Source organism: Xyrauchen texanus, chromosome 11, assembly GCF_025860055.1.
Source record: "Xyrauchen texanus isolate HMW12.3.18 chromosome 11, RBS_HiC_50CHRs, whole genome shotgun sequence".
Taxonomy (NCBI): domain Eukaryota; kingdom Metazoa; phylum Chordata; class Actinopteri; order Cypriniformes; family Catostomidae; genus Xyrauchen; species Xyrauchen texanus.
The window spans coordinates 45,157,458-45,171,081 of NC_068286.1; the positions used below are offsets into that span (position 1 = coordinate 45,157,458).

The 13,624-nt window shown below is 37.4% G+C and overlaps 1 protein-coding gene across 1 annotated transcript; it reads right to left on the minus strand.

Annotated features, from left to right (window-relative positions):
- Window positions 1-3,737: 3,737 nt before the first annotated feature.
- LOC127652085 (ubiquitin carboxyl-terminal hydrolase isozyme L1-like) lies at window positions 3,738-8,770 on the minus strand. Its single transcript, XM_052138148.1, has 9 exons — window positions 8,662-8,770; window positions 8,538-8,549; window positions 8,023-8,151; window positions 6,829-6,964; window positions 6,468-6,553; window positions 6,255-6,302; window positions 6,093-6,162; window positions 4,332-4,390; window positions 3,738-4,177 (listed from the first exon to the last, which is right to left on the minus strand). The coding sequence occupies exons 1-9, from the start codon at window positions 8,692-8,694 to the stop codon at window positions 4,094-4,096; spliced, it is 657 nt and encodes a 218-aa protein (XP_051994108.1). The 5' UTR covers window positions 8,695-8,770; the 3' UTR covers window positions 3,738-4,093.
- Window positions 8,771-13,624: the final 4,854 nt, after the last annotated feature.

Consider the following 13,624-nt stretch of genomic DNA (forward strand, 5'->3'; position numbering starts at 1 on the left):
AGGGTTAGGTTTAGGGGTAGGGTTAGGTTTAGGGGATAGAATATAAAGTTTGTACAGTATAAAAACCATTATGTCTATGGAAAGTCCCCATAAAACATGTAAACACAACATTTGTGTGTGTGTGTGTGTGTGTGTGTGTGCCATGAGAATAGGTACTTTTCAATAACGGAATAATGCAAAAGCAACTAATGATGGATAAAAATAACCACAATGGAAATTTGACAGTTTTGTTCCATTTTTAAATGTAACATTGTGAAAGCGAACCAAACCATAAAGAAAATGCAACATTGTAACTATTTAAGCCTCTGTTTCCGGAACAAATCAAGCAAGCGACAGGTCTGAAAATGCCCTAAATCCCTTTATGACAATTGTTAATGCTCATGCGGCTCTAGCTCTCTCAGAGAGAGAGAGAGCATTACGGTGAGTTGAGAGTATGTTTGTCACCCCTCCACCAGAAGGAGATCTCAGCGAAACAGTCCACATGTGTGACACCCTCGGCCAAAATCGAGTTGTTTGGAGTCTGCTAGTGTGGCGCCTGGGATTTATTTTATGTGGCAGCGGGGGCGTGGTCAAGCGCCCGTCCGGGAGAGAAAAGCGGTAAGGGCGCTCACACCTGAGCTAAATTATGTCTAACACCTGTCTCTAATTGCAGTAGCGTGAGGAGAGCGGATAAAAGCCAGCAGCCACAGAGCATCGGGAGGCTGACAACAAGGCAGAGAATACGTGTGTGTGTGTTTTGAAGAAACTGAGTGCCAAAAATAAAGCTTACCCCTTAAGCTGACGTCTGTTTCCGTCCCTTCCTTGGTCCGCTTTACATTTGACTTTTTTTTTGCCAATCATGCCCGGTGACTGACCGTACAGGTTTAAATGTGAAAGTCCTGTTTGCAATATTATGGATTTGAACTGATACACTCAACACTGAATATTGTAGGATTTATTGTTCTAACAATACAGAGAGGATATACAGCACAGTCAGGGTTGGGGAGTAACGGAATACATGTAACGGGATTACATATTTCTATCAGGAAGACTCGCAGACTTGAGTGAAATTGAAGATGACATTTATTTGATGAATATAAAACAGAAAAGTAATGTCCCTCTCTTTGGTGTAGGCCCCGTTTGGCAGTCCGAAGTTGTAGTACTCGGAACCGTCATATCCTGCCGGAGATAGGAGGCAGGGGCGAGGAGCCTACCCCCGTGCATGACAGGACTCAACTGGTGGTGGTGGGGTGATGGAGGTTGCCACGTTAGCACACTGAAACAGCAATGTGAATCAATATAAGAGAAAAAATTTACCAGTACTGAAGAAGTAATCCAAAGTATTTCTAATACATTACTGACCTTGAGTAATCTAACGGAATATGTTACAAATAAAATTTTACGGCATGTATTTTGTAATCTGTAGTGGAATACATTTCAAAAGTAACCCTCATAACCCTGAGTACAGTATATGTATTTAACCTCTTAAACTCTATTTGGCAAGCCATTTTAACACTTAAAACACTGAAGTCTCTGGATGCATAAATTAAGCATACGTGGTATCATTTGAAAGCATAGAATCTGAACTTTTCAGAGAACCCAATCTCTTTTCCATTTAATTACAAAAATTAATAAAATAAGGCCTGAAAACATTTGTGACGCAAATTGGCCCCACCTAGAGGTTACGTGTCAGAAATGTTCAAATGCATTTAAAAGTCCTTAACCTCACACTTAAATAGACAAGTCATATATCAAATGAAAGCTCTCAGGAGGGTGACTGTAGACTTTAATTGGTTGTAAAAAATTATCACAACATGAATATTTCGGTGCTGACCACTGAGCTTTAAGCCCCAAATAGCCTCAAACTTTATATCAAATCTTACCTTGGGTTGCTGGCTTTAAAATGAGTTAAAGAAATTACTTGTTTGTTAGCTTGCTTGAATGAATAATCCAGTGTTGTGTCAAGAAAAAAAAGAAAAAAAAATTTGAACAAAATATGAAGTCCAGTAGAACAAGTATTGTCTATGGGTGAGGGCTAAAATGTGTTAGAGCACCACTTACATTTCAGATCAGTAAAATGTGATGGAAGGTGATAGAGGAAAAATATTTGTTGCCATCCAGTGGAATAAAAGAAGACTTTTTGCTTGAAAACAGAGGACACAGTACTGAAATGGCATGCTTTTAAATTTTAGATGTAAAAAAATATTATTTAAAAAAATAAAAATAATAATTTTATCAAAAAATTATAAACATATGCAATGTTATTTATTAATAATTGCAATACTTTCTTAAAATATAGGGGGTTATCTGTAAAATGAGAACATTTTCATTAGAAATGAGTCTGAACAAAGAGGTTTTTTTAACAGTTTTGTCAAAATGGAGTTGACTGAAATCCAGTCTCTTTGACTACAATCTGTCCTGTGAATTATACTCAGACTCAAGAGAAAGTGGATTGTGAAAATTGTATAATCCACATTAAGATGGACAATCAAGAAGCATTAAAGCTATTTTTCTGTGTTAAAATTATTTCAGGGTAATCACTGCGTTTTGGCTTTGTAATGCAGAGTTGATATCCTCCGTTAGGGAGGATCCCTGGAAGGTGAGCGATAAAAAGGTTCTCCAAAATTATTTAACTGGATATTTTTAAAGGGTCAATTCATAGATGAGCACAAGGTACTTGTGTTTTGGTCAAATGAAACATTTTAGATGTTTTTGATGAGCATCAGCTTTCATAAAATCATTCACAAGATTAAATGCAAACCACTGGTTCTTTTTCTATTTCACATATAGAGCAACAATCAGTACACGCCTTTGCTCTCTGGAGGGCCTCCAAGATTGCTGGGTTAACTGCAGCAGCATGGCCCACTTCAGCTGAACGAAACTGGAGGGCATCCATACTGCAGGGAGACAGTCTCATCCATGCAACCTTCAATTCCGGAATTTTAATGGCCATCAATTTAAACCAATATGTATAAAACACATACAGTGGTTAAACATTTCCGGACATCGAAGGCTAGATCTTTGCTGCCTTTAAAAACTGACCAAATGAATGCATCTCAGGATAAATGCCTTCTTACCTCCATATAGGCCTACAGCCTTCAAACATGCAGCCATTTAGTGCCCCCCATTAAAATCCTGTCCCTATTGAGAGTTGTTTGTGGGGTCTGTTGATCATGTAAAATACAGTATTACAATATACATACATAAAATGAAATTCAACATTTTGATATAATCATGTAGAGTTCTTGCACTGAATACTTTAGCTTAGCAGAATAATATAATACTTTGCCAACCACAAGAATTGCATGATGCTATGTTAGCTTAGCGGTTAGCATGCTAAAAACGATGCAAAGAGAAATGTTTAATTTGGCCATTTGGCCATTTGTTGCTTTGGTTACATCATGCAATATATTATACATAGTTCAGAAAAGAAGTTTATGATTAAGACTACATAAATCTCCAAGAGGTATTGCAGGATTCCAATCAAGCATGAAATAGAATCACCAAAACAACTTATTTGCATATCTCTCTCAAGGTACTTTAGACCTCCTTAATAAAACTGAATAGGAGTTGAGATCTGGGCCAGTATCAGAAACCACATCCCATGCTCAAAATAACGTGTGGGGTATTTGCTAATGTTAGAAAATATCTAAAGACAACACATTTACACGGTCCACAATACTGACTTAATAATGATGTCAGATCATCCCAGTATGGTGCATCACAACCAATACAAACAAAACGGGTATGCTTTATTCTCTTTATTTCTCACACTCACACATACAAGCCAATGAGTTCACATCACAGTTCTGCTAAATGTTACCCTCCCTCCCAAACCCAAAAGACCAAATAAGGTAGGCCTACATCAACAAAAGCTTTGAATAATAATATATAAACCATAATACTGGCGTTTACAGCATGAGTTGCATATTGAGAGGACTTCTTTCATTAAATTAAACCTAAGGCATTAGAAATGACAGAAATTCAGTTTCAAATAGGCAAGCAGTTTGTGTAGCATATATTAAGGGGAGGCACAATGTTTCTGTGTTTTGGATGGTAAATGACTGAAGAGTTGTGGAATTGCTCATGGTTCAGCTTTGTGCTCTGGCTCCTCTCAGGCTTTGCAGAGAGCCACAGCAGAGAAACGCACTTCCCCTTTCTCACGCTCAGTAAACTCACGACACACCTTTACCGAATCCTAGAGAGAGAGAGATACATTTCATGCATTACTCAGTCATTGGAAGAGGACTCACTGTTTTTAAATGCAATAAAATAAACTGTTTAGACCATAACAGTTCATCAAGGAAACATTCCAGACCAAAAAAATGCCCAAGCAAGTAAAATATGCTTACCATGACAAAGCTTTCTGCTTTTGTGGGTCCGTGACACACAGGTCCCTCCATTCTGCCATCTGATAAAAACAAACACACATTTTAATTTGATAAAACTTGAAAAGGAAGGACTTCATTTAACTCCAAGTCATTAGTACAGAAATGGTCTCTTTGGTCATAGTGACAGCCAAGATATTAGGGGGACAAGGGCTAGTGGTCACAAGTGCTATATTTTAGTAGTAAGATTTGGACTCCGTCCAACTGAGCAAATGGGTGTTCTCGTTTTTCGAAGAAAAAGAACAATTTTATTCTACCCTCCAAAGCACATTTTCACCATCATATTTTTCTTAAAGCTCTTGAGTAAACAAGCACAGATTATCAAAACCACACTGGCATACTGTACATTAAGGCAAGGATCATCTATATCATGAAGGCAGATTTTTACCAAAGGTTTTAAATGAGTTCATGGATCCAAGGTATTTTTCATGAATGCCAGGTTGAACAGAAAGCATGAATGTGTCACACGCCTTTTAGATGTCATGAATTTCTACCATTTATGAATTACAATGTTTGCTGATATTTTATTGTGTTACCTTTTCCATTTTTTGTTGTTTAATGAATCATTGTGCACTTCATAATAGTTACATTTTAAAAAGAGCCTATAGGTCATTGTGTTCACACTTGGCAGGTTTGGTTCGATTAAAACGAACTCTGGTGCGATTGCCCTGTTCGTGCGGTTCATTTGAACAAGTGAACGCTGCCATCCAAACCTTTGTGTGCACCAAACAAGCAGACCGAGACCGCCTGAAAAGTGGGTCTCGGTGCGCTTCCAAACGAACTCTGGTGCGGTTCGATTGATACATGAACGCAACATGGACCAAAGACATCTAAACGGACCAATAACAGGAATTATTTGCCCAACTGACTTCAAGCATACCTGGTTCTCCTCATTATAGGAGCTTTGTTGCCCATTACAGTTCAGTACAGGCGTCGGAACCGCCCGTCAGCTGTCTTGCAGCATATCTTTGTGTGTGCAACAGAGGAATTTCTGGCGTTGTTTTGACTCCTTTACACATCTTATTAACTCTTCGTTTGTTCTCAGCTGGTAAAAACACCACCATGTATACACACACATACATACATACATATATATATATATATATATAGAAGCGCATTTAGCCCAGAAGCGAGCATGGTTTTGAAAGTTCGGCAAGTTCCGTCAAACTAAAATATACGTCATAAAAGCGGTCCAATCAGGTTCTGAATTTTCCAGATGCCTTTGGTTTTGTATCGTTAGATTCGGTGTTAAAAATGGTGTGTGAACGCCAAGCGAACCAGGACTAAATGTATCATTTTCTTTTTTGGTCTGGACCAAGAGGACTGAACTACAAGTTCACACCACTTAATTCAGATAGAGGCCCAGATTTGTTTTTTATTTCTTAATGCAGTTGTGATGGTGGCGAGCCGTTCCCGTCATCCCCTAATGTTCACAAACCTACGCCACTGGTTTAGCGGCAAGATCAATTGTGACCGCTCAGCCCACAAAGCGTGTCAATATGTTTTAATCATAAATTGTTAAATCGCTTTTTTTTTTTTTGTAGCAAGGGTAACGGAAGAAATAAGATTACAAAAGAAATACTTGAGTGAGTAATAGTGTGAAAACTAGCCCCAGTCTCTGCTAAATATATATATATATATATATATATATATATATATATATATATATATATATATATATACCTGATTTGATAGAACACTAAACCATAATCCATGTACACTTACCCAGCTCATAAAGCTGACCCTTTACATTGACAAATGTAATAAAATGGAAGTTGACTTTGTCTGCCTCCGGCTATTGGCAAAAGAGTGAAAAAAAAAGTAAGTTGTGATTCACAATGCATTACTCAAGTGCATTTGAGTGTGTCTATGTCCATCTCATCTTACCCGGCACTGCCCAGCTTCAGCAGCCTCCTCATGAGCTTCCTGGATGGCCTGAAGAAGAAAACAAATCTTTGATACATTTCCAATACATAGTTACTTTAATAACTTCATATATAAAAAGGAGTCAAATCATAAGACTGAAATGTGCTTTATGTAATAAATACTGAAACATGAACTTGATGTTTTTAAGTGGCATAATGAATTTCAAGAACGCGCCTTATTTTTCTCAAGTTCTTTGGCTCTTTCTGCAGCAGACATCCCGGAGGTGGCTTCTAGAAACTTCTTCAATGCAGAGTTACTGTCTACACACGAGGAAACATAATCAGTGTGAAATCATGAATCTAGCTCTCACGAAGCTAAACTGCATACCTAGACAGAAATGTCATGGTTCCAGAAGCACACCAGTAATGATAGTTTGACTTTAATAAAATTGGGTTGAAAAACATAGTTGAGGAGTGTGAATATCTTGGTTTATCTTCAGCTGTTCGAGTGTTGCAAACATGCCAACTATCTCTTAAAAATGCTTTGGTAGAGATTAGAAGCATATGTGCGTATAATGGGGCAAATATACACTGACCAAAATCAATACTGTCCTGATTGTTGGCCACCGCATGTACCAAACCCACAGTTCCACAGGAGTTGACCACGGTTTGTGTCAGGAAATATACGCCTTTACCCTCATCAACAGACTGTTTAGAACGGAATTCTTCGTGCTAATAAACAGAGGAGGTTTGGGGGTTAAAAAGCAGCATCAAGAGTTGACTATAGTGCATGCCATGAGAGTAAATGGTTAATAATTGAATGCGCTGAAGATACACTTTTACTCAAAATTGCATTAATTATCATTCCAATAACATCCTAAATTATGACAAACTTTTGACATACTTTAAATATATATATTTTTTTATAAAAAATAAAAATCACATGCATACTATAATTTTCCAGTATTTAATTTAGTATTAAAATGCACATAACAGTTTCTAACTCATAGAGGCTACTTAAGCTGCATTCACACTGCCAGTTACTTTGTCGCTGCATGTCGGCTGGCGGTTAGGTCGCTAGTGGTGTGGGGAGTCTAAACAGCACGGTTTCTTTACAATAAATATTATTATTAAAATATTAGGATCACGTGAGCTCTACCATCTTCAATCATATTGGCTGTCACTCCCGAAAGTCGCGATTCATTTGCATAAAGTTTACAATTTCTCAACTTTGTCGCATCACTGGACACACCCACATCCGATCGCCATTGCTGGTGTTGCCAGCTCTCATTGAAAATGAATAAGATGAGGTAGTTTTGTCGCTGGCAGTGTAAACGCAGCTTTAAGCCTTCGCTCTCTCAGCTCCTACGGTGACGGAAAGATGGAGGAAAGGCTAATCCTTCCTGTTAGCAATTTACCAGTGTTATATGATATATCTCTGCCCACAAACAGGGACATATTTAAGAAAAATCAAGCGTAGAAAGGTGTATCGGAGAACACGGGGATTCCAAGTAGGTTTAAATCATCAAATAGCCTGTGAAATTAACTATTAAATAATTTGTTTTGAAAATGCATTACATGTACAGCCAATTAAACCATATAAATGATCAGATATAGTAAATAGACGTACCATATTAATAACCATACTAATAATTGTAAAGAAACAGTGCGGTTTAGACTCTCAATACACACCACTAGCGACCTAACCGCTAGCCACTGGCGACACGCAGCGGCAAATTAGCTGGCAGTGTGAACGCAGCTTTAGAGAGGACAACGCCCGCTGGGTGTACCTGTTGCGTTAAAGGGAAGAGCAGCATCATGGCACAGCAGGGCGAGGGCACCCCTGACAAAGACTCATCCTCCAGACACAAAACATCCACAAAACGCCAACTTGCACCCACGCCCAACTTACTCAGGACCTACAAACAAACAAAAGCGGTCCTAAATCCTTACCAACAATATAGCCTACTTTTAAGATCATTAAAAGTAGGGGGTAGGGGTGGTGCATTTACCCATGTTTCCTTTGATCATGGTATAAACAGTAGGGGGGTTGTACTTGCTTGTTTTGATTATTGAGGGGGTTACCTTCCCCCATCCCCCCCTGTAATCTACACCCCTGCTGTAGCCTAACAATCATGCATATCGTTTTCATGTATAGCAGGTGACAGTGGAAAAGACCACGCCCTTTCATTTCAGTCGGGTCCATGACCATCCCACGCCCAGATGCCCCAGACCTGCCCGGCAGACAGTCTCATCCTCATCATCATCATCATCATCATCTCAGAGTATGACTCAGCAAACGTACCTTATTCAGCACCTGAAATCAATACAAACAAACATGTCGGCCATGAGCAGTCCAGAGCAAACGAGCGAAAGTAGGCACATTACATAAATCTGCAAGCGAAGCTAATCATGAAACAATGTTAAACCTCAGGGTTTATTTCCATCGGTTTCCACTCCATGATAGCAAAATGTTGCGAGTGTCACTCCACCTACAGTTGAAAGGCGCTGCACGTGAAACCGAATGAGCTGGAGTTTATATATATCCGATCGGTCATATTCCATTCATTCAGACTAGAGGGGTGTCCGTTTATATGCACGAGCATATTATATTTTGTAAGCGCGGCTGGGACACATATTAACACCCCAAGTGAAGCTTTGTGTATATTTATAGGGTGTCGGTAAAAGACAAGGAAAAGACAAGAGAGAAAAGAGGGGGGAAAGTTGTTTGAGACCCTCCGGCAATAGATTGTTCCGCCATCGGGAGATTCTGGAAGCTACCAGTGTTTTCAGAGTCATCATGAAGAATCACTTGGTTAAAAAAGTAATCACTGTGCTTTGACTAGATAATTTCTTCAATAAAAAAATAAGTGGAGAAAGTATCTAGCCCACTTGACTCACAGCTGCTTAAATCAGAATTGAAAAGTGCATTGCAAATACGATTTTTAAACATTTAAACTCTACACGTCTGTAACAACGTCTTCACATTGACCTCATTTTTAATAGATAAAATGCCGTTTTAAATGTACTGTTTACTGAGTTTACTGTTACTCTCTGTGCTTTTGAAATCCAGTTTACACACCCAAAGACTATATCTATAATAGGCCCTACACTGTACACAAAATAGTCACACTCAGGACCTTCAGGACAAAAAATGTCCCTATTGAAACCTAATAAAACTGCAATATTTGATCATTCCAGTGCCATTAAAGCATAAAACTATTAATTCTATGATATTATGCTTTCATTCTGGAGCCCTGGCTTCAAAATTATATATTTTTTACATTTGTCACCAGATAGCGCCTTTTCTCATGTTTAGCCTATGGAGCAAATACATGCTTTTCCCCTATTTTCTGTTTGCTGTATTATAGAGCACTGTGGGCTAATTGAATAAATGATGCAGCTAAAATTGTGTGGGTGTGTTGGTATGGATGTCAGAGTGTGTTTTGTACATGTATATTGAGAAATTTGTGTGCGTGCGTGCGTGCGTGCGTGCGTGTGTGTGTGTGTGTGTGTGTGTGTGTGTGTGTGTGTTTGTCAAAAACAACAGTGGCATTATGTAAACAAACTGGCATTTAAATGGTTAATATCCTGAAAATTATTGAATATTTTGTAGTTATGATCAGAACTGATGTTGGTTATAAAAATTAACTAACTGAAAGTAACATTATTATGGCAGTTTTTTTGAAGCGGACATTTTTGTCCTCTAAGGACCTCTGAGTAACTTTTTAAGTTGACGCACAAGGGTAATATAGGCTGTATGTGTGATTTAAAACTTGGTTCTTTGGAGAATAAACAGTAAAGCGAGCTGGTGATCTTATGCTTTAAAGTGACTCCAGCATTCTAGGAATGTTCATGAGGAACTGAAAGGAGAGGACAGATGAACAGAGATGCTCATCAGAACAACTGATAGTGAGATTTTAGAGTGAAGTAAAAATAAAAGAAATGGACATATAATACATCTCCAGTGAAAAGCATTTGATATATATATATATATATATATATATATATATATATATATATATATATATATATATATTTTTTTTTTTTTTTCATAAAACAGCTACAACAGTGATTGTCAGGGACATAATTAGAGTTTGGACATTAACTTTATTACCACTTGTTGGTGGAATCTCCAAACTGCAAAAAAAGGAACTGAGTTTAGACCTTGTGCTGAAAACAGATGTGGAACTAATTACCTATTTCTCTAAATATTAATTATACTTTGCGCCACTTCATTAACATACACTCCATCCAAAGTTTGTGTGCAAACACCCACAGATAGTGCAAACACTCCCACCCAAGCCCACTTACTCTTTGCGCTGGCACAAAAATTGTGCTTAGGATTTGTAGTCTTGTGAAAATTGGATAAGACATGGTGCACGGTCGTTGTGCATAGCAGTGTGCTTCACACTCATTTTTAAAGAGTAAAAGCACAGCTAATTTAAATAGTTTTGTAGATTGAGGGAATTGTAGTGCAGTAAAATAAGTAACTGCAAAAATCATTGTCTGACATGTCTTCAAATATTCTTGCTCAAATAATAATGTCACAGGGTCTTACAGTACATGCACACAAAAAGACAACTACATGTGTGTAATAAATAATAAACATTTCCAGACTGATAGAAAACAGGTGCAAACTCTGTGCATTTACAGACAATTTCAACTGTTGTGTGAAGATAACAGAGATAGAGGATTCATAAGGGTTTTGTTTTGACTGCTAATTGGGCTCTGTTTGTCTTAGTTCATTGCTGTGTAAGGGCGTAGGTTTGGTTTGAAAGTTGGCACGGAAATACAGCAAGGATAATATTCAAAATGATGGTATTAAGAAAATGCGAGAAAGTCAGCCTTGTAATATTGGCAAAATAACATTATTAAGTCTCATTTCTTACTTATCTGGCCCACCATATTAAAAATTAGCCTTAAAAAAAATAAAATCTAAAGAACTGATCACTAGAGCTGAACGGTGGATAATATGCAGTGATATGCGATGCAATAAACCTAAGATTAATGGGTCAAAAATAAAATGTTGTCTTTCTGTAAAAGTTTGTATACACCATTAAAAATGGAAATCTAAACAAAGGGTAAATTAACAATTTACAAAATTAACAAAATTATGAGAATAGACAACTCACCTCACTCCCACATAATAATTTCTCATATTGCTTATTTATATGTACTTGCATTTTTATATGAAACAGTAGGCCTCCTGAACAAAGCAGGCTTTAGGCTTAGCCTACAATTAATGACTTTATCACAGATGCTTTAATTTATTGACAAAACATTACTTTCTAATCCTGATGCTCTTCTCAGATGTGCAAAATAAAACATTTATTGGGAGTTATACCAGCATCATAAAATTCTGCATCTCTGATACAGTCGTTCAAATTTTAAGGTGTCTTCCTCAATACGGTGCTTACTGGTCGAAAATGTAGAATCCTCCATTGGGCTGCATGTAAAACTCAGGACATTTTTGACTTTTTTACTGGAAAAATTTTGTACACAAAAAGTATGCTTGTTTAAATCTACTAATTTCAAGGATTGGACATAAGATACCAATGGATATCCATGGCCGCCTCTGTAATCTCTAAGAAATAATTATAAATAATCTAACAAACGACTGTGATCGGTGCACCCTGAACAGTGCTGAGAAAAGAAACATGTGCCACGTAACAACACCATTAATGCGCCGCTTCAGAAAAGGTAGGGCAATAAATTAATAATTTTACATTAATGATTATATTAAGGAAATGTAATATTTGTTCAAATGAAAATAAAAAACAGTATAAAGTTCAAGTATTTTCTGTGTATTTTGAGTCCAAGTGTTTAAACAATCGAGTCCGAGTTGAGACCAAGTCTTTAATAAATCGAGTCCGAGTTGAGTCTGAGTCTTCAATAAATCGAGTTCGAGTTGAGTCCAAGTCTTTAAACAATCGAGTCTGAGTTGAGTCCGAGTCTTTAAACAATCGAGTCCGAGTTGAGTCTGAGTGTTTAAACAATCGAGTCCGAGTTGAGTCAGAGTGTTTAAACAATCGAGTCCGAGTTGAGTCCAAGTCTTTAATAAATTGAGTCCGAGTTGAGTCTGAGTCTTCAATAAATCGAGTTCGAGTTGAGTCCAAGTCTTTAAACAATCGAGTCTGAGTTGAGTCCGAGTCTTTAAACAATCGAGTCTGAGTTGAGTCCGAGTCTTTAAACAATCGAGTCCGAGTTGAGTCCGAGTCTTTAAACAATCAAGTCCGAGTTGAGTCCGAGTCTTTAAACAATCGAGTCCGAGTTGAGTACGAGTCTTTAAACAATCAAGTCCGAGTTGAGTCTGAGTCTTTAAACAATCGATTCCGAGTTGAGTCTGAGTCTTTAAACAATCGAGTCTGAGTCTTTAAACAATCGAGTCTGAGTTGAGTCTGAGTCTTTAAACAATCGAGTCTGAGTTGAGTCCGAGTCTTTAAACAATCAAGACCGAGTTGAATCCGAGTCTTTAAACACTCAAGTCCGATTTGAGTCCGAATCTTTAAACAATTGTTTCCGAATTGAGTCTGAGTCTTTAAACAATCGAGTCTGAGTTGAGTCCGAGTCTTTAAACAATCAAGTCTGAGTTGAGTCCGAGTCTTTAAACAATCAAGTCTGAGTTAAGTTCGAGTCTTTAAACAATCGAATCCAAGTTGAGTCGGACTCAAGACTGAGACCTTAACAGGCCGAGTCTGAGTCTAGTCTGAGTCCGAATGAATCTGAATTAAAACTGTAACCATAAACTCAACATCAATATTTTAAGCTTCTTTTTACCTTCACAACTAAGAAAACACAATTGTCAATATAAATGTAACAAAAAACACCTCAAATATTTTATGATTAGTATCCTGCAGAACAAACTTCAAAGTGGTTTCAGAATGAAAGCATATGCTTTAGATATATGAAGACAAAACTGGCCTTCAACACTTCAACTTGCTTTCTGTTGACATGTCAATTATTTGTTGCTTTCCCCTCCACTCAAACATAGACTAAAGAAAGTGAAAGCTGCATTAGTCATTACAACCAAGATTATTATGTTTTGAATTTTAATTTAGTTTTTATTTGACTTAATTTTCAATTTGTCAATTCAATTTAATTTAATTGTATCTAAAATTATCCCCATCTAAAGAAATAATAGTCTATACTGAGATTTCTTTCTGAATCTTTTTTCTCTGGGAAAAAGACTGACTGATCTGGGAAAATACATACTGTACCATGTCGTCACAGACATGATTTTCTAGTTAATCCGGGTGCGTCTCAAAGCAGCTGCAGCAGAAGATAAAAGAAAAATTATAATTGATATTTGCTTGAGCGGCAGCCGCGTTGGTCTGCAGTCAGTCTTTAAATAATACATCTTTAAATACCAACCAAAAGAAAATTTAATTG